We start from the raw sequence: 21,435 nt of genomic DNA on the forward strand, positions 1-21,435 counted from the left end.
CGCAGTGAACTGCGCGCAGAGCTCACCCCAGGACTGGATGGTTCCTGGGGTAAGATTCATGAGCCAGGTCCGGGCTGGCCCGGTCAAGTCTACATGAAAGTAACTTGCCATGACGGCTTCGTTACCTCCGGCCGCCGTGATGGCGGTGATGTAGACCTGCAGGAACTCTGATGGGTTGGAGGACCCGTCATATTTTTTCGGCAGGTGAGGCCGAAACTTGGACGGCCAGGCGACTGCGCGGAGGTGGCCTGCGAGCGCTGCGCAGCCCACGCCCGACACCGGTGCCTGGGGGAGTCCCTGCGACCTGGCCGCTGCCGCATCGAGCTCGGGCGCAAGGTTCCGACCCTCAATATTGAGTCGTCGGTTGTGCGCCCGCTCGATGGAGACCCTGGCGTCCTCTCCCGCATGCCTGCGGTTGAGCTCCGCCCGGAGGTCTTCGGTCCGTGCACTCCTCACGGATGGTGAGTGCACAGAACCGGATGCACCGCCCTGGCGACGGCGCTGCCTGGAAACAGACCCCCCCGCAGAGCCTGGGGAAGCCTGTGCCAGGTTGAGGAGACGGTCGACGTCGTCACGCCATTGTCTGTGCGCGTCTGGCGACGCTGCCTCGCCCGGGGGGTTGCGGAGCAACTCCCTGGCTGCCATGAGGGGCCCGCTCGGTGGGAGCACCGATTGGGCCACAGAGGCCCGCTCTGCTGCACACGGTGGAGCAGCACGCGGGGCCACTCTGGAGGCGGGATGGCACGAGGCGTGTGGCGCCGTTGACGCCACTTCTTCACCGATCAGGAGGTCATGGTGACCATTTTCCTGCGCCATTGAGGTCGCGAAGGTCGACCGAGCGCAAACTAAACCTAAGTCCCCTACCTGGCGCGCCAAATGTCGGAGGAATTCTCCAGCCGGGTGGCGGAAAGCACCTGCCTAATCCTAGTTAAGGATGGGTTTGGAGGAGACTTAGGAGCGCTCGATCGGTGGACAGATGAACACAGGAAGGACACGAAGATTTAGAGTGGTTCGGGCCGCCGGAGCGTAATACCCTACGTCCACTTTGGTGTTGTATTGGCTGTGTTTCTGATTGTTGAACCTTGTCTTCTAACGAGTACACTCTCCCTTTTATAGTGCAAGGGGAGTGCTTACACCGTGCGGGACCCCGACAGGTGGGCCCGGCCAATAGGAGCTGTTCTACGAGAGATATAGAGGTCATCTCCTCGAGCTCCTCTCCGTAGTCCTCTCGATCGAGAAGTTGATGTGCGTATCTACAGCCAGGATATGGCCGTGTACAGCCTTGTCTTGTACAGTGTCCGGCGTCAGTGTTACCCAACAGTGAAGCCGTGCTGTTACTGTTGGGATGGGACCTTCGGTCAGAGGGCGAGACGGGGCTGTCCTGTGGCGCGCGCACTGTTACAGCGCACGCCTTGGCCCACCTATTACAGGCCATCATCACGCGCGCAGCGCCGTGACGGGGCTGCACACAGTCCGCGTACTGTGCGCGGTGATACGACGCGCCGCCTTCAGAACGGGCGGGCTTACCGCGGTGTCAGCTTACCTGCCCCGTGTGTCAGTGGCAGGCCGCACCTTTTGACTTTGGCGCGCCCGACTCAGCTACCGCATTGAATGCGGGTAGGTGAGGAGGCGACCCGTAAGGGGCCTCCGGCCGCAGGCACGCGGCGGGGCCAGCCCCGCTCCTCCCGCTGGGCAGCACATGGCGGCACCGGACCCCTTCCCGGGGGAAAGGGGGGTCCGGGGCCCCCGTGGCTGGTCGGAGCGGGCCGGCCTGTGATGGTCTGGCCATCACACGTGGCGGCTCCGGACCTCCCAGGGGAGGCCGGGTCTGCAGGAGCTACCCGAGGGCTCTCCCGCCCGCCTGGGTGTGCAGAGGCCCCGGACCTTATGGAGCCCGGGGAGGGTCCGGAGACCGTGGTCCCAGCAGTCAGGCCCGGAGGCCGTATGCCACGTGACTCAGAGGTGAGGGGGTGTTCATGGATTATGAGATGCCAAGGGTCTGGACACCCTAGCAGGAGGTACCCCTATCTGTGTGTACCGACAGTATCTTTTTTCTTGATTTCAAAAAATGCAGACAGAAATTGGTCAGAGAACTTCAAGCAACATGATATTCTCTGTATTTTCTGGTCTGCTAAAGCCACCGCTGCAGCTTTTGAGGGGAAAAAATTAAGTGGCTACATGGAAGACTCAAAATACATCAGGTCTTGACAGTTGACCTTGGCACTAAGGGGAGCATCAACTTCTAGGGAGGATTGTGAATTCTGTTCTTCCAATCCTCTTCCAAGACGACCCAAGCTCGTCGATGTCGTTTTCATTGGTTATCCAATAGATTGGAAAGGTTCTTGCTTTCCAAATGTTGGAAAGAGTTCAACTACCAACGTTTTGGCTTCTATACCTGGCAAGACCAAAGTATTCCTAGACGCTGATAATGTTTAAAGAGCTCATTATCCTTGACAGGAGTAATTCTAGTGGTATCACAAGCAATGTGCAGCGAAAATGCTGGCACCGGCGCCTACTGAGCTAGCTGTTCCGGGCAGCGGGCAGACATCTGATCGACCTCGTGCTGACGTATCCGCGGTTGCAAAGTCTATTCCAGAAACCTGTAGCTTCCTCGTTGCAAAGTGCATGTCGCCAATTCAAATCCAACAAGTATATGGAAGACAGAGCACCTGCGTGACCAGTAAGGTCTGAAAATGCCAGAACAACCCCAAGAACGTTTAAGAGGGTCACAATTGAAACTTCAGCAACACAGCTAATGCAAACAAAGATTGCCCTCCTGCTATTTTTTGCTGATGGAGTGATTGGCAAGGACTTATAGTTGATGAAACTTTTTTTTGCGGGTAGCAGAAGATCAATTTCAACATCAAAGCATTCACAAAGGTCAATGCGATCAGTAATTTGGAGCCATCAAATCATCAGAATATTCAAGCATGAGATGTCTGTATAATTTGCCAGAGTTAGAATTCGTCTGGCAACACGTATAATTTGACTTCACCAGAAAGAATCACATCTTCATGTAGAGAGAGCAGAGATCTATCTCCCTCGCCGGCCACCAATCACTCCGATCATGACAGTTTAATTGATACTCGAAAGAAGAAATGAAATGCACATCCTCAAAACCCTCACCAAAAAATTCAAGATGCTACCGCCTTTTTACCCAATCAGGCTGCAGGATCTCTGCTCTCCTTCTCCGAGACCGCCACCTCGGCTACCTGCTTCTCCTGGTCTTTCTCCGACGGCGGCGCTGCTGCGTCGGCCGCCTGCTTCTTCTGGCCTTCCTCCGACGCCGGCGCCGGGGAGTCGGAGGAGGCGGCTTCTTGGGCCTGAAAGGCCTCGAGGTCCGCGGCCATGGCGCGCTCGGCTCGGAGGATGGGCTCGTAGTACTCGGCGTGCGCGTCCATGCACTTCCGCAGCGCGGCCGTGACGTCTTGGCACCGCTCCACGACGTCGACGCCGACCGTCTCGGCCTCCGCCTCCTCCACGCACTTCTCCCACGCGACGAACTCCTCCTTGCACCCGCCGCCCTTCATGAAGAGGCAGAACCCGCACTCCCCTTGCTCCTCCTCCCCCTCCCCTGCCTCGCCGGCCGCCGTGGAGGCGTCCAAGACCACCGTCTCCGCGGCATCGGCCGCGTCGCCTCCACCGGCGTCGGCTGGCGCTCCCGCCGACGCACCGTCCGCAGCGCCGCCGGCCGCGGGGGCGGTGGCGGAGTGCTGGGGATCTTCTTTGGCTGGTGGCGCGGCGGCCACCGGGGGAGGAGTAGGAGGATCGGAGGCGGCCGTGGCTGCCTCTAGGGGAGGAGGGGGCGAGGCGGAGGCGGCGGCTCCCATGGCGCTAGGGTTTTGGGGTCAGATCGCGGCGGCTGTGCGATGAAGAAAGCTTAAACCCTGCTTCGAGAAACCGAGTGCGTCAGACAGGGGTTGGGCCTAAACGAGCACAAGGGATAACCCGGATGGATATATGGAGAAAGAAAGCCCAGCCCATGTTGAGTTGAAGCAGACACCATCTTCTGATGAAATCTATCTGCTGCTCGTGCAGATAGCTTCTTCTCAGACACCACGTTCCTATATAGTAGCAGTAGCGGAGGCTGTTTGGGATGTTTAGATGCCAATTAGAGGATTAAATATGAGCTAACTATAAAACTAATGGTATAAATAAAGATTAATTCACGAGAAAAATCTATTAAGCCTAATTAATCTATCATTAGCATATATTTACCGTAGCATAATGTTGCCAAATCATGAACTAATTAGGTTTAATGGATTCGTCTAGCAAATTAGTCTCCATTTATATAATTGGTTTTATAATTAGTCTATATTTAATACTTGTAATTAGTGTCCAAACATGCGATGTGACGGGAAAGTGTACGCACCTTGATCCGAACAGACCGTATATTTTTATTTGGTCTGCAATTTTTCTCTGACCTACTCCGATTGTACATGTGTCATGTGTATATAAACTCTCGATTGTAACCAGCCTTTGTGCTGCTACATCTGTATGCCGGTTTTGACATTTGAGATATGTGAAGCCAAAAACATCTGGAACAAGATTTGGCACCAAATTGCCCGGGCGGCAGCATGGTTTCTGACTTTCTTCAGTATCACTACAGAACCAGATACAATACGCTACATAAACCATGAATAAAAACCATGGTATCAGGTTTTCCTACGAGAACATGAATAAAAACACTCGACAGAAATTCAAGTACTCATCAAATAAACCATGGTTTGCTTAGACATCGACGTGTCCAGACGAAGATCCGAACCTTAAATAATTGTAAACTAGAAGACTAGAAGAGCACTGCCTAGATCATCAGACATTCGTCGGAATCATCTTCTAACTCATCCTCATCCTCGTCGTAGCTCTCATCATCATCATCCTCATCCTCCTGCTCGTCCTCGTCATCATACACCAACTCGTTATCTATGGTGGTTCGGAGAGAGATATCAGTGCCTCTAGCCTTGGGCACGACGCAGAAGAAGTCCTTTGGCATCCCATCAGACAGGGACGAGCTTCTCACGGCATCCAGCGTTGAGATCTGGTGGTGGCCCGTGAAGCACGAGAAGACCATCGAGCACCCGAACCTCGAGTCTGTGGCCTCCGGCTGGATGCAGACGAGGGAGACTGTGTGCCCCAGGGGCTCCGCGGGCGTCAAGTTCATGAGGAAAACATTGCCGTCCGGGGCGCGGAGCACGCGTGGGCCTGGCTGGAGGGGGAGATTGAACTGCTCAAAGTACTTGAACTTTATGGACGGCCACTTGTGGCGGGTGGCGACATGGTTCGCCAGCGCCACCACTGGCCCAGTGAAGCCGCAGCCGGGTTCCGGGCAGAAGCACAGCCCATGCCGGCACGCCTTCTCGTGCCTTTTCTTGTTGAAGTAGGCGATCTTCTTGGTGCATCCGTTGTTGGCAAAGCAACAAGGAACCTCAACGGATTTGACAACACGCTCCATGCCGTAGCAGCGCTCAAAGGCAGTTCTTGTGCATAGGGGGCACTTCTCGAGCCTGGCGTAGCATAATTTGCAGATCAAATGCCCCACACCACACTGCAATATTGGAACCATTAAATAAACCCTCGTGAGAGAATCTCTTTGACTGAAGCAACATGCAATTTGACAAAAGCACAGATAGTATACATCTTCTGCAAAGTGCAACCTTAGTTATTCTGTTTTTGGCAGATCAATACAACAAACAAACAGATCTGATGTTCTTCAGAAATTAACAAATTGCCTTTGGTAGTTCCATAGAAGATTTCATTTTTCAGAGGGAGTCAATAAAAAGACTTTGTTGGCCTGATGTTCTTACTTCTTAGAGATTAACTCGATGCTATTCATAATTCATATATATCTACTGTGTGTACCTGGAAAATCGGAGGCTCAAGGGGCTCATAACAGACGGGGCAGTCCAAGGCACCCATTGCCATTCTCACTCCATCCACCTTAGTTTCCCCTTTTGGCTCCATCACCTGCAAAACCACTAGCTTACTTGATATTGCAAGCGCAACAAAAAGGTCAACATACTGTACCGACCAGAATAGTTCCATCCCTTCTTAGTGTTAACATACATCCTTATTATTGTGGCCGCTTGGATGGAAGGGCCAGGAATCAGAATTCTGAACAGGAATTTCCAAGCAATAGAATCTTATGAAAAGCAAACAAAATAAAATAAAATGGTAACATACATTCCTTACTGATTATGCCTTCCTATTGACCCAAATCTCACTAGCTTAACAGCCAAGCCTAGTCATCAACTCATCATTACACTATAAACAGTTTGCACTACTGTATCGTGACAGAATACCCACAGGGCAACACAGTCAATTTTTGTTCAAACATTGACAGATCACCACAGTCGTTTTAAAAAATGATAGATCACCACAGTCGTTTTAAAAATGATAGACCACCACAAATCCCTTAACCAAGTTCTTTTGTTGAATCACGCATAGCGATCACCTGTGAGCCTGGCTGCACATAGTATGTCTAGTGACTCCTGCGACCAGGAGGTGATCCAGACTAATAATAGTGAAGGCGCATACACATAATGGCATAAGCGATCTATTCAACAACAAGGTATTCAGCATGTTTTCATTAAACAAATTCGATCCCTTTGTTAAGCTAAGTCAGTAAGTTTTGTTTATACCCGTCATGGGCACCTGGCTCCAGACAAATCAAGACAAAAACTATCAAGGTAAAGCAAGTCTGATGCAGGGATTTTATTTTTTTGAAAGGAATGCAGGGATTTTATCAAGTCAGATAAACATCGGAAGTGATCATGTTCTTCTGATGCGGAGTTAATCGTGCCATGTTCATATATCACATAGGAGTGGTTGGCACTAGAAACAGGAACAAGGTCCAGGTCCAAACTTTCTGTGGCAAGCCGCAAGCGCATGGTACCTTGGCATAATTCCACACCTAGCAGTAACAACTACTCCCATTTCGATTATCTCCTGTTCAGAACAGGAATACAGGGGCTGCTTTGCCCCCATGTCCTCGGTTCCTACACAATGCGTCCCACACCAACAAAGAAAATCCTTCACAGCGCACGTATGCGGTATTAGTACCATGGTAATTCGACACTGAAGTATACGAATGCTGTAAAATTTACTCCATTTTGGCGCGGCATAAACCCTAACGACTAACCGTAGGAACCGCAGTATCAGTCCTGAGGAGGAGGGAGCCAAATTGTCGCGAGCACGGAGGGGCGTAGCCTCACCTGAAACACCTGGCCGCCTCTCGAAGGCTTAGGCGCTGCTGGCGGAGTGCCCCGTCGCCGGCACCCCCTCCTTCGCGTTGATCAGAGCCCGTCGAGAACGCAGGGAAGGAGGGGAACGGACGGGACGACGGCAGGCTTATGCTAGGCAGCAACGGGACTGGAGAGAAATGGGCTTGAATTCGAAGGCCTCTGCCCGTTGCTTTCGGTGGGCCGCGGAGGCCCACCTACTTACTGCATTGGGTTTGCCGGGAAGCCCCGGGGAGTGAACTGCACCTGCTGACGCACCGCTCATCCCAAGTGTAGTACCTGTTTCTGATAGTATATTGCCTACTAGGCAGTACGGAATAGGTCAACGAGTATCGCAAGACTCGAAGAAAAGGTCAACGGCTACCGTTGTCCCCCTACAGTACAATTATTGCAGGAGCAAACCGAACCCACAACATGGTGCTGACGTGGGCCTTTTTCCGTGATGTTATTTTTACTGTTCGCTTCAACCGCTGCATGACGGCTACCAACAATCATTCGGGGGCGTGGTTTGGTAGGCCGGTAGAATGGTACTAGCTGTATCACCCACCCCGCTCACGGCCTCAGGCTCCGAGTTTAGATTGCAAAACTTTATAACATTTGGAACTGTAGCGTTTTCGTTTGTATTTGACAAATTTTATCTAATTATAGACTAATTAGGTTTAAAAGATTCGTCTCGTGATGTACAATTAAACTATGCAATTAATTATTTTTTTACATACATTTACTGCTCCATGCATAGGTTCCAAAATTAATATGATGAAGAGAGAGTGTAAAAATTATAGCATTTTGAGTGCATCTTGGCCTCATCGCCTGAACCGGCAGCTGACGCTGACACCTCCCAAGTTGTCCGGCCTGTGGCCTGCTGCCGTGCCGTCTGCCTGCAGGTTGACCTCGTCAAGCCAACTGGGATTTCGGGTTGGCGTACGGCGGGGGATCGTCTCGTCTGCGGCCGCCGGGCCGGCCATGCTTGCTTTACCCGTTCGCCCACGCGGGGGGCGGGGCCCGCCCGGCGCGCCGTCGCCAGCTGCGCGCCATCCCTCCGCCCCGCTGTCCTGCGGCATGCGTGTCCCCGTTCCCCGTCCCTTGGGGCGGCAGCGGCACCAGGCAGGGGATGCGTCGTGTGTTTTCTCTGGAATTCGAGGGTCGGAGTGGAAAATATAGCGGCGCGCGTGCCGGATGGAAGCGATCCGGCGGCGCGACGCGCGACAGCTGCTGTCACCTTTGGGATCCCTTGCACGGTCCGCGGGTGCCGGGCACGGCGCCCCCTTCGTTGGCGGGATTTTGCTTTGCGCTTTTCTTTTTCTCTCGTTTGCAGATGCACCCTCCGATTGTCCGGGTGATCTAGCCCGAGCGTGACAATTCCAAGGGCGTATTGGAGATAGTTTCTCCCAGCCAAGCTCAGTGGATAGAGAAGCTACGGTCGGTGAAGAAAAAAAAACTTCCTCTGATTTCTAGTTTATTTTAGCACTTCACCACGCATGGCATGACGAATCGAATAAAGTCGTGCCAAAACGGATCATAAATCTTATGTGTGCAATCAAAGCAAGGTGGTCATATTATGTAACAAGAGGTCGTATGCCCGCACTATTAAATTCTTGTTTCTTAGATCTTTTCTCGCCGGACGCTTTTAAATAAAGTTGGAAAAAATTAAAATCTACGTGGTGAAAATTCTTTGGAAATACCACATACAGTTAGCCTAAAAATTTCACGTATTTGACATTTTGATCGGTAGCTGTATCCACGCAAGGTGCTCAGCCGCGAGTTCCTACAGAGATAGTTACCATAGTGTTAAGTACTGATAAGTAAATCTACAATGCAAGCTAGGTGCTTGAATAGGATCAATCACCTTGTTAGCATATTATTAAGCACCAATAGAAATTAACCATCATATCCACCTTTTAAGCGCAATGGGTGCAAACAATATAGTGGAAAAAATTGGTTTTATCATTAAACACCTTCTCCAAGCACACAGTGTAAAGATGTTATGAGAGAAAGAGCGAGTGACGAAGTACTTACATAAGAGTCTCAACTCATGGGAACAACTATTTTTCATACTGATATCTATCTATCTATGCTTCGATAATTCGTTTTAACACTAAAACCTGCAGATCTTGGCTGTCTAGGCACTAATGTGAGCATCCATAGTAGCAAAATAAAATAACAACGGGTCGAACTTTCAAAGTCGCTTGCAGAAATAGAGTATGCGCGCGTAAATATAATATGTTAGTGTTTGTACCTTGTTAAATAAAAGAGGGAAAGTAAAAACTCCTCAAAGGGCATGCCCAAATGCTCACGTTGTACCTGGCCAAAATATTAGCATGCGGTCATGCAAGAGTCTCGATATTTTGGGTCCACTAACCATAACCATGGTACGTTTATAGTTCAATTTCTATGTCTAATGACGGTACTGCCTCCTATCTGTTAAGATTTGGGAGTATTTATTTTCACCATTTTGGTGTTGATTGACATCGAGGTCAAATGATGCAGTAGGTAAGGGCACACCAAATTTACGAAACAAGGTACAAACGTAGACCTAAGAGATTCAACTAACAAATCTCGAGATTGACGAAGTTACTGCAAGCACCTCGCTGTAAACTAGACCTGATCATGGGCCGCCCGAAAAAACCCGACCCAACCAATGTATGGGCCGAGCTTGGGCCAAAATTTTTAACCTAAAACCCGAAAATACTCAACCCAACCCGACCCGACCCGAAAATTATACTTAAAAATCGGGTTTTACCCGACCCGACCCGACCACATGTCGAGCCGGGCTCGGGCCGAAGAAAAAAACCCGCGACCCGAGCCTAACCCGACCCGACCTGACGGATGACCAGATCTACTATAAACCGACATATCGCATATCACTAAAAGAATAACGTATAACGTAAGTTAAATACTGTAATAAATCTAGAAAATATGAATACCGCGCCGACTCGAGGACTTGAATCCAGATGAACATATTCAAAGAATCTTACCATACCAGCTGGGCACGTTCAATCATAAAATCCATACAATTTTTAATAGTGACGTGATACAATTCATATATGAGTTTAGACAAAATCATGCCATGATCAGCTTGGCTTATAAAGAAAGAAATACGTAGTAGATCTCATGTTCTTTGTAGAATCATTATTCTTCTCACAAGTTCATCAACTCATTCACATTCTTTATGGCAAGTCATCATTGAATCATTCTCAAAACTCAATTAACCTTATTTCTGGACTTTACTACTCCCCTCGTTCCAAAATATAGATCGTTTTAGCTTTCTTATATTTATAAATTTTGCTACGCATCTAGATATATATTATATCCAGATACATAGTAACTACTATAAATCTAAATTTTTTAAAATAATCTATATTTTAATACATTTTAAAATAGAGGGAAGAAAGTACTACTGCTGCAATGGAACCCGGCTCGTGGCAAGTGGGGTTGCGCAATCACACTCAAATCCGCGCCGCACCTCATCAGGCAAGCGCGGCTTGCGTGACCACGTACTGGCACTGGCGCCGCGTTATCCGACAGCAACGGCAGCACGACGCCCACGCCGGGCTGCATTTCGAAAAAACGGGCGAAGCGCGGGGGGCGGAACGGTAAAACCGCCCCGAGCGAAACCAAAAAAGACGTTGCTAAAATTTCCTTTCCTCCCCAATTCTCCCACTCTTCTCTCTCTTCCACCTCGTCCTCCCGTCCCCTTCCTCCCGTCGCGGCCCGTCTCCAAACCAAGCCAGGCCAAACGCGAGGGGCCGTCCACCCCGCACCCCTCGTCCCTCCCAGATTTGCAGGTCGGCCCCCGCGAATCCCCCGAATTCCCCCGCTCCCTCGCCCACCGCGCGCTGCCCGCGGCCTCCGGAGCGGAGCGGCCCCCCCTCCCCCTCCTCCACCGCAATTCCCGAGGCGGGGGAAGCCTTCCTGCCTTGGCGCTCGCTCCTCGCCTGGCTCCTCCCTCGTGATCGGCGCCGCGGGGCGAGGCGGAACGCGGGCGAATCGCGCTGCCCGGTGCGGGGGAATCTAGGGTTCCGGCGATGCCGACCGCGTCGTAGGGCGGGGGACCCTGCCTGCGTCGCCGGCGCGTGCCGAGATCTCGGGGCCTGCGAGCCCTAGCGTGGCCCGGGGAGGCCGCTAGCTGCTGAGGAATGGACGTGGACTCGCGCATGACGACCGAGTCAGACTCCGACTCTGACGCGGCGGCGGCGGCGGCCGCCAGCGCCGGCGGCTCAGGGTCGGGGAGCGAGACCTCGTCGTCCGCGCCGTCGACGCCCGGGACACCCGGAACGCCCGCGGCGGCCCCGAATCCGGCGGCTGTAGGGGCTGCGGGGCCGGGGCCGAGGCCGGCGCCCGGGTACACGGTGGTGAACGCGGTGATCGAGAAGAAGGAGGACGGGCCAGGCTGCCGGTGCGGGCACACGCTCACGGCGGTACCGGCCGTCGGGGAGGAGGGCACGCCGGGGTACATCGGACCGAGGCTGATCCTGTTTGGTGGCGCCACCGCGCTCGAGGGGAACTCTGCCACGCCGCCCTCTTCTGCTGGGAGCGCGGGGATCCGTACGCCTCTATCTTATGGCTTATGCTTTCTGATTTTGGAACGTTAATATACCTTCTCTCGTGGGTAGGGCCGTTCTGGGCATGCTTGGAATTCAGTTAGGACCTGTTCTGGGCTGAATTTTGGGATGCAATGTATTTTGAGCAGCTTTGGTTCTCTGGTTTATGAAGTTCAAAAATTCATTTTTGACATGGACTTACAGGCTTAAAGCTATTTACTCAAAATTACTGTTGCATTTCTGGGTACTGTCATTCTGATCTAGTGGCACTTGAAAGTTGTAAGATGGTTTCATCCTTATTCACGAAGTAAAAGTAAATATAAAGCCATCATGCTATTTAGATGCTAGTTCTACCAGGTAGGAATGCATTAAAGCTTTTCTAAGGAATTGAATTGAATTTCAGTGGCCAAAACAGTGAATTCATGTGCTGTTTGGTTGTTTGCTCTATCAAAAATTGTTTATTGAGAAAAAGATTGCAATTCTGTTTTATGTATAGATTAAATTGAGCAGTACTCTACCTGATAGTTTGCTTTCATCATGCTACTAGCTAAAGTTTTTGGATGCCTATAGGTTATGATGATTGGTTCTCTTCAAGGAATATTTACTTTTCTTGGAGCCAAATTGGTTGTTATCCAGGGTGCAATTTATCACTTTGTGCCTATTTTAGTTTCCTAGCACAATTGGATGGGCAAGTTAGAAGGCGTATGGAGCTGTTTCACAACTGGCACTGGTCAGAAATTTAAAGGCTCATTTGTTCTTTAGGTTCCCAATTAGAAACTTTCTGCAATGTACAAAAGGAATTTAGTTGCCTGGATTTTTACACTTTACTTCAAAATAAAGTGAATGATATCCGCTGCTGGTGTGGAATGCTAATTTTGTTTCCCAGCCAAATATAAAGGTCAGTTCCTCACTGATGTCTTCCATTGCAGGTCTTGCTGGCGCGACAGCAGACGTCCATTGTTATGACGTGTCATCAAACAAGTGGAGCAGGTAGAGTATTACCATATCGATTTTGACCTTTTTCTGCATCTAGTAACTTAGCGTGCTACTTTAGTTGTTTGTCGTTTAGGGTAGCATTGGCAGTATTCGGAAATCTTCAAATATTTCTAAAACTACAACAATACCGTGTTAGGCTTACCCCACTTGGCGAGCCTCCTTCACCAAGAGCTGCACATGTGGCAACTGCAGTTGGAACCATGGTGGTCATTCAGGTATTACTTTTCTTCTACTACTGGTTGCATTGTTTTGCTGACTAGGTTGGCGTCGAATTTATTATTTGTTACAAACAGTTCTATTACTTATTATTCTAAACAAATATTTGTCCTTTTTTGCGGTATAAATATTTGTCATATTCTTTAAACTCGAGCCCACTTTAGCCAGTAGCCCGCATCAATCATATCTCCAAGCAAACCCAGTTGAAGTAGCCATTAGCCAGTAGTTGATACCTGATACACCTAGCAAACTGCAGTTTTAGATGTTAGAGACTGTTTTCATGAGGGTGGACGCAGAAATCTCATGTCAGTTATATTCTTCTTACAATTCAGGGTGGAATTGGCCCTGCCGGTTTATCTGCAGAGGATCTTCATGTTCTAGACCTTACACAGCAACGACCACGATGGCACAGGTGATTAGCATTCTCCACTGACTTGAGTCTAGAATTGCATGTCTTTTATCGTTGCTAAGGTTGTTACACATATGCAGAGTGGTGGTACAAGGGCCTGGTCCGGGTCCACGATATGGTCATGTGATGGCCTTGGTTGGGCAGAGATTTTTATTGACTATTGGTGGAAATGATGGTAATGCACTGCTCCCTTAGACATTTGTAAATTTTCAAATATCGTTTTCTGCGCTAAGACACGCCATGAATGGTCATTACTGGAACCGTTTGCATGTCTTTAGGGAAGCGACCTCTAGCGGATGTATGGGCTCTTGATACTGCAGCTAAGCCATATGAATGGAGGAAACTTGAACCAGAAGGTGAAGGACCGCCTCCATGCATGTAAGTATGCCTGTAGGAATAGGTACTTAAATTGAGTAAGAATAATGTATTTGCTCACTGACTTAAAACTTCATAATATTTCCATGACAATAAATTTTACTGTATTGACCATCTTATGCCCTGTTGCTTTATAAGTTCTCTATGAGAATATCTGCAAGTCAATCTGCTATTATTTTGTACGGCACAGGGTAGCTTGCTTTGGCAGTGTTAACCACTATGTTGCCAATCAGCTTGTGATCCGACCTCTGCATGCGTTCACATTCTTTCAGTGTTTTTACTGTAAATTGTTAGTTTGATGTTCTCCATTTTCCTGTGTGTTGCTGTTGTTCAGGTATGCCACTGCAAGCGCGCGCTCTGATGGTCTCCTCTTACTTTGTGGTGGGAGGGATGCGAATAGTGTGGTATGTAATTGATATTTACTGAAACCTTCTTCATAGAAAAAAAGTGTTACTGTTTACTAAGTAATTAGTGTCACTGCTTCTGAAAGTAATACCTCCGAAGTTTTTGTTCTGTTAACATTTAGAGCCACACCATCCTGACAAGGTTTCATTCCTATGTCTGAAGTTGGAATTTTTTATGAAACAGTAGCTACAGAAGAAGCGGACATATCAAATGGGAAATGACCAAAGTTGTACTTGTCGAACTGCATTAAGAGGAAACTAACTCAACTATATATGATGCTTAGTTATCCTGTAATAATTCATTTGACAAGTAGCGACCTTTTCTGCCATTTGAGAAAAGATTTATGTCGTGGAGATGGCTATTTGCTTGAATTGAAAAAAAAACATAGTAGAAGAGCTCCATTGTATGTATGCAATGATCATTATGTTATCTACACAAATAATTACACCTGGTTCTATAACCTAGATATAGCAGTCTATTTGTCAAATGTCAATATTGACAGTTTCATTGAATTGGTATTAAGTACAAGTTTTATTTTTAATTTTTATATGTGTTTTGCAAAACCTACAGCCCCTGTCAAGTGCATATGGTCTTGCGAAACATAGAGATGGGCGCTGGGAATGGGCAATTGCTCCTGGTGTCTCTCCATCGCCCAGATACCAACATGCAGCTGTAAGCTTTTTCTCAGTCTTATTAATTTTTATAAGTCCTGACTGTGGTCTTTGTGTAATGCTTGCTATTTGCTATTCATTAGGTTTTTGTCAATGCACGACTTCATGTGTCGGGAGGTGCTCTTGGAGGTGGGCGGATGGTGGAAGACTCCTCGAGTGTTGCAGGTTCTGGTTTTAAAACCTTGAAGTGACTCACATTTTATGTATCAAGTTGTGAAGTACCTTCTGAAAAATGTACTGTGCTGCCATCATTCACTGAAACAGCCATTAAACGAGTCCATTCATTCCAAGCTCAATCAAGTATCATGCACCGTATTCAGTTCATTTTCTTTTCAAACACATCTAAATTAGTGCTTATCTCCTGTTGTTAGTTTTGTATATCCATTTCTGTTAAAATATCTGCATTCTAGATGTACCTGAATATCCTAACTACTCTAGTTACTTTCAACATTTCATCCCTAAACCACTTGCTAATTATATCAATATGTTGTCCTGTATTCTTTTCTGTTATCTATGATGGAGTACTGATACAACCTGCTAGCATTTCAATTGTCTTGCCCTGTTTATATATGTATCCACATAGCTAACTAGAGCAGGTTCTACTTCCTGTGCCAATCTATTGTAGACAGTAATCTTTTTTTTTTTAAGTTTGTGCTATTCGACTTGTTTCAGTACTGGACACTGCTGCTGGAGTCTGGTGCGACACAAAGTCAGTTGTTACAACTCCCAGAACAGGAAGATACAGTGCAGATGCGGCAGGTGGTGATGCTGCTGTTGAGCTTACACGACGGTGCAGGCATGCAGCAGCTGCTGTTAATGATTTAATATTTATTTATGGAGGTTTACGGGGAGGTAAGATAACTTAGTCTTCCATGTTTCATATCTGACGTCTAGTATCATTGATGATGTCACACATTTTGCTTGGTGATCATTGCTGCAGTCACTTGTTGTATATTGTTAAAAACAGATCATTGTGAATTGACCATGGCCTATTCATTTAGCATTATACTGTGCAGTGTGTTGAGTTGACTTTTACTGGGTCATCAATTGTTTGACATTGAGAGTCTAATTGTTTGTGCTCTTGTTTACATTAATACATACCATCCTTCTATTTCAACTCTCTTCCATGAGATGCCATTTATCACATCCAGTTCACTGGACAAAAATAAATAAATAAAGTGTATGTTCTTGAAATAAATGACGGCCAAAATAATCACGTTAACATTTTCTTTATTTGGGTGGTTGCATGCTATCGAGTGGATATTGTGTTATAGAGTGGCTACTACACCTTGAGAACTTTGTTTAGCTCACATAATTATCTTTTTCCTTCTTTTGCTGTATTCTCTACTGTTCAGTTTCTCATTTTGAGTAGTAATGATCGCGTTTATAATCTTTCTAGCATTGCATGATTTGGTTTGATGCACTATTTCTTATTGGTTGCTAACCGCATAGAGTTGGTACTGTAGGGGTACTTCTGGATGATCTTCTTGTGGCTGAGGATCTTGCTGCTGCTGAAACAACAAATGCTGCTAATCATGCAGCAGCAAGTGCAGCAGCCACAAACCTGCAAGCGGGACGAGCACCTGGAAGGTACGAAGAACGAACAAGACAAACGTCTACGGAATCAGGTCCTGATGGCGCTGTAGTTCTTGGGACTCCAGTTGCACCTCCTGTAAATGGAGACATGTATACTGATATCAGCCCTGAGAATGCCGTGTTGCAGGGACAGAGGTACATATAACTACTTTTTATGAGTTTGGTATTGTGCTGTTTCATGAGCAAGTAAATATTATTTTTGTAATAGTTATTTCAATATGATGAGTTTAAAACCTTACACAGGAGGTTAAGCAAAGGTGTGGATTACTTAGTTGAAGCATCAGCAGCAGAGGCGGAGGCAATCACTGCTACATTAGCTGCTGTGAAGGCCAGGCAAGTTAATGGTGATATGGAGCACTCGCCTGACAAGGAGCAGTCTCCAGACTCAACATCAAGCAGCAAACATTCAAGCCTCATCAAACCAGACAGTGTTCTTTCTAATAACATGACAGCTCCACCTGGAGTTCGATTGCATCATAGAGCTGTGAGTAGAATACATGTTGCATCTTGTTTCCCCATCTATATTTTCATTTGGCAATTTAGTGCCCCACGTGTCTTTACCTTTTATCACCATCCTAGCAGAAGTTATTTGCATGATTGCATCACACTTTATTTTAACATTTTTTACGTTGCAGGTTGTGGTGGCTGCCGAAACTGGAGGTGCCTTAGGTGGTATGGTCAGACAGCTATCAATTGACCAATTCGAAAATGAAGGAAGAAGGGTCAGCTATGGCACCCCAGAGAATGCAACTGCAGCAAGGAAGCTACTAGATAGACAAATGTCTATTAACAGTGTTCCTAAAAAGGTATTTTCACCTTGTCACTAGTATAATATACTTTCACAGAATAATAAAGTAATGCTTGTTCAGGTAAATAGGAAATGTTTTGTGGCTTTTTGCGTGATAAATGATTAGAATCCTAGCCGACCGACTGCTCTGATACTCCTTATAGTGGCATCTAATGAGTTAGAATTTCCAATGCTTGTTAGGTGTTGAGATAGATGAAAGTCAGTTACTTAAACACCTGTCCATTTTTGTTATGTGCCTGCTACTAGGTAATTGCATCTCTGTTAAAACCTCGTGGCTGGAAGCCTCCTGTCCGAAGGCAATTCTTCTTGGACTGCAATGAAATTGCAGATCTATGTGACAGTGCTGAGAGAATATTTTCAAGCGAACCAAGCGTTTTGCGGCTTAAAGCTCCTGTTAAGATATTTGGTGATTTACATGGACAATTTGGAGACCTAATGAGGTTGTTTGATGAATATGGTGCTCCTTCGACTGCAGGAGACATCGCGTAAGTGTTTCTTTCATTTGATAACCAAAACGAGTGACTTCTGCATCTTTAGTAGTTAATTCTTGTGTTTTATTTATATGCCACTGATCTTTTATCATTCAGTGTGCCTAAATGACTGAACTCTTGGCCCATGTCATTCCTGTAGTCTTGACTCTGGATGGAGATTTTTCTTCTCTTTGTTTCTTCAGCTCATTTTTCATTTTTTTCTTAACATGCAGTTACATTGATTATCTATTCTTGGGAGATTATGTAGATCGTGGCCAGCATAGTTTAGAAACCATCACGCTTCTTCTTGCATTGAAGGTATCGTACTGTGTACTTGCCTTGAAACTATGTAGACTTGTTTTGATGCAGCAATCTGGTTAAGGTATAAATTCAAACTACCGTGTATTTCAGGTTGAATATCCTCAAAATGTACATTTGATTCGTGGGAATCATGAAGCTGCAGATATCAATGCTTTGTTTGGTTTCCGAATAGAATGTATAGAGCGAATGGTAACTACCTTTTTGTGTACTGCAATTAACAAAATCACCTACTTCTACTCGTTGTGTGTGTGTGTGCTTATGCTGATATTCTTTACTCAAAAATAGGGTGAGAGAGATGGTATCTGGACATGGCATCGAATGAATAGGCTATTCAATTGGCTTCCTTTGGCTGCACTGATAGAAAAGAAAATCATCTGTATGCATGGTGGCATTGGTCGGTCAATCAACCATGTTGAGCAGATTGAGAATCTTCAAAGGCCAATTACAATGGAAGCTGGCTCAGTTGTCCTCATGGATCTTCTGTGGTTAGCATTTTCAGCAACTCCTCCAGCTCGCCCTTTCATAATGGCTATTTATTCCAATTGATGAGCTTGTTCTTGTTTTTACAGGTCTGATCCAACAGAGAACGACAGTGTTGAAGGACTGAGGCCCAATGCTCGGGGCCCTGGTCTTGTTACATTTGGGGTTGGTGCTCTTCACTCCATATGTTTTGTATGTCTTTTGTCCTTTCAGCCCCTTTGATTTTCTTGTGATAACATTTTTGTTGTTACCAGCCTGATCGTGTTATGGAGTTCTGCAACAACAATGACCTTCAGTTAATTGTACGAGCACATGAATGTGTGATGGATGGCTTCGAGCGCTTTGCTCAAGGCCACTTGATCACTCTTTTCTCAGCGACAAATTACTGCGGTGAGAATCTGTCTTATGATGATCTGCTTTGGATCTCTTGGCTCAATATACAATTTGTTGACATTGATGCTCACAGGTACTGCAAATAATGCCGGTGCAATCTTGGTTTTGGGTAGAGATCTTGTGGTCGTGCCAAAACTAATTCATCCTTTGCCCCCTGCAATTACATCACCCGAGGCATCACCAGATCATATTGAGGACACATGGATGCAGGTAAGCACTAATAGCAGAGTTATTCCTTCGCCAAACAATTTTGTGCTTCAGTCCACCTCTTAACACCATGACCTCTGAAATGAATTCAGGAGCTTAATGCTAACAGACCACCAACTCCGACCAGGGGCCGTCCCCAAGCAGTAGCTAATGACCGAGGCTCTCTTGCCTGGATGTAGTAGATTCGCCTTACATTGGTTGGTATGATCCATATGAAGCCTGAGTCAGAAGGATCTTGCTATTTTCATTTGTGTTCGGCAGAGGCTGGCCCACAGCCACATATTGATGTACAGGGAGCAGAGCGGACTATAAAGCTATTAGAAGGGAGCTTTGTCTAGGACAGCGCTCTCCAATTAATTTGACCGAACACAAATAGCAGTGCATATAGAACTCATCAGAAGATCCTTGGGAGGCTTCACTTGTATATACTCAGCTCGGTGGATAGGGGGCGGCGGTGTATGATGTGTTTTTTTTTGCATCCAATTGGAATGACAAAGGAAATAGTGCTATTGTACTAGGTATTCTTTCCTTTCTCTTTCTCCGGGCCTAGAATTTTCCTCTTGTTGCAAAGTATTTTTGAGTTGCCACAGGGATTTGCCTGGCGGGGTCGCAGTCCAGTTATCGTGTATAATAGCCCTCCCAACCTCAATGTAATTTCAGTCTGATGCTGATGTGTACAATTTTGTGTTTAAAGTTTTGGGTGGCGAAAGGAGTTTGCGGTTTGATTTATTAGAGGTAAAAGAGCTGTTACTTGCCATCTTTGATGCTCATTTTTCCTTCGGAATCAGTTGTTCCTCCAACAATGTTGGCTTACTCTTTATGTGCTGACATGTTTGTTAGTATGCTTAATGGGACAGCATGAAATAAGAATAGAATACATGCTTTCTAATGGTCTTACAAATGAACAGAGGCGACCACATGCACGAGGGCGACAACAAATTTCACTATTAAGTATCTTGTATTGGCCATATAAAAGTATTAAACTTTATAGGTTAGATATATAATAAGGTGGTGCAGCAGAGTTGTTTCAGAACTTAATTTGCCTTGCCCCTGCAAAATTTGCAATACATAAAATGTGCTGAACCAGTTCATCATAAAGCCCATTCGCTCGAAGGAGAGGATCCACTCAAAGATGGAAAAAACTCATTAACAGAAGCAGTTTATAGTTAAAAATAACAAATATATATTTTGTACCATTGGATTGCTATTGGACAGGGCCTCGAGTGAAACGGCTAAGAATCGTGGGTTATAATTCACGGGCGGTCAAAAAATGGGCCGACGGGAGCCCGGTACCAAAACAACTTAAATCGGTGTAAAAGATCCGAAACGACAACCACACATTGAATCATATTTAAAAAAGAGGAAATGGATCATAGAGGGATGAAAATGGCTAATGATTGAAAACGGCCAAGAATCATATGCTACAACTCACACGAGGTTAAAAACGGGACGATAGGTGTTCGGTACCAAAACAGCCGAGTTCGGTGGAAATGGTCCGAGATGGCACCCACACATGGTATCATATTACCACAGGAGGATACGGATCATGAAGGAATGAAAACGGCCTAGTGAAAGCGGCCCAGAATCGTGTGCTACTCACGGGAGGCAAAAACATGCCGACGGGTGTCCGGTACCAAAACGGTCGAGTTCATGGAATCACGTTGCTGCAGGAGGATACGGATCATGGAAGGATAAAAACAGCCCCACTTCATGGAATCACGTTGCTGCAGGAGGACACGGATCATGGAAGGATAAAAACAGCCCCAGGTGAAAACGATAAAAAATCATGTGCTATAACTCACAAGATGCCAAAAACAGCTGACGGGTGCCTGATACCAAAACGGACGAGTTTGGTGAAAACGGTTATAAATGACACCCACACATGAAATCATATTCAAACAGGAGGAAACGGATCATAGAGGGATGAAAACGGCCAAGAATCGTGTACTGTAGCTCACGGAAGATAAAAAATGGGCCAACATGTGTCCGGTACCAAAAAAGCCAAGTTCGGTGGAATTAGTAAGAAACGACAGGGCTGTTTGGTGTGCCGCCCCACCTGCCACGGCGTGCCTAACCTGTGGCGCTCAAAACGGCCGCCACACATGCGGCGGAAAAAGTGTGACGCGCCGTGGCAGGTGGGGCAGCACTCCAAACAGCCCTGTCATCTACACATGGAATCATGTTGCCACAAGAGAACACGGATCATGGAGGGATGAAAACAGCCCCGGGTGAAAACGGCTAAGAATCGTGTGGTACTCACGGGAGGCTAAAAACGTCCCGACGGGTGTCCAGTACCAAAACAGCCGAGT

At 47.0% G+C, this 21,435-nt stretch overlaps 3 protein-coding genes across 3 annotated transcripts; 1 reads left to right on the forward strand and 2 right to left on the reverse strand.

Annotated features, from left to right (window-relative positions):
- Positions 1-2,938: 2,938 nt before the first annotated feature.
- Positions 2,939-3,936, reverse strand: LOC112876789. The gene has a single exon (XM_025940967.1). The coding sequence runs from the start codon at positions 3,828-3,830 to the stop codon at positions 3,162-3,164; it is 669 nt and encodes a 222-aa protein (XP_025796752.1). The 5' UTR covers positions 3,831-3,936; the 3' UTR covers positions 2,939-3,161.
- A 610-nt stretch (positions 3,937-4,546) lies between these two features.
- On the reverse strand, positions 4,547-7,348 carry LOC112875795 (putative E3 ubiquitin-protein ligase SINA-like 6). The gene is made up of 3 exons (XM_025939768.1): positions 7,212-7,348; positions 5,860-5,964; positions 4,547-5,545 (listed from the first exon to the last, which is right to left on the reverse strand). Exons 2-3 carry the CDS (start codon positions 5,959-5,961, stop codon positions 4,805-4,807), a joined length of 843 nt encoding a protein of 280 aa, XP_025795553.1. The 5' UTR covers positions 5,962-5,964; positions 7,212-7,348; the 3' UTR covers positions 4,547-4,804.
- A 4,026-nt stretch (positions 7,349-11,374) lies between these two features.
- Positions 11,375-19,883, forward strand: LOC112874645 (serine/threonine-protein phosphatase BSL2 homolog). The gene is made up of 21 exons (XM_025938095.1): positions 11,375-11,783; positions 12,709-12,769; positions 12,912-12,990; positions 13,324-13,403; positions 13,481-13,575; positions 13,679-13,778; positions 14,110-14,179; positions 14,751-14,852; positions 14,935-15,016; positions 15,524-15,703; positions 16,318-16,582; positions 16,691-16,931; positions 17,083-17,253; positions 17,502-17,740; positions 17,959-18,043; positions 18,137-18,235; positions 18,332-18,531; positions 18,616-18,691; positions 18,781-18,916; positions 18,993-19,129; positions 19,219-19,883. The coding sequence occupies exons 1-21, from the start codon at positions 11,375-11,377 to the stop codon at positions 19,303-19,305; spliced, it is 2,994 nt and encodes a 997-aa protein (XP_025793880.1). The 3' UTR covers positions 19,306-19,883.
- Positions 19,884-21,435: the final 1,552 nt, after the last annotated feature.

This window comes from Panicum hallii, chromosome 9, assembly GCF_002211085.1.
Source record: "Panicum hallii strain FIL2 chromosome 9, PHallii_v3.1, whole genome shotgun sequence".
NCBI lineage: Eukaryota > Viridiplantae > Streptophyta > Magnoliopsida > Poales > Poaceae > Panicum > Panicum hallii.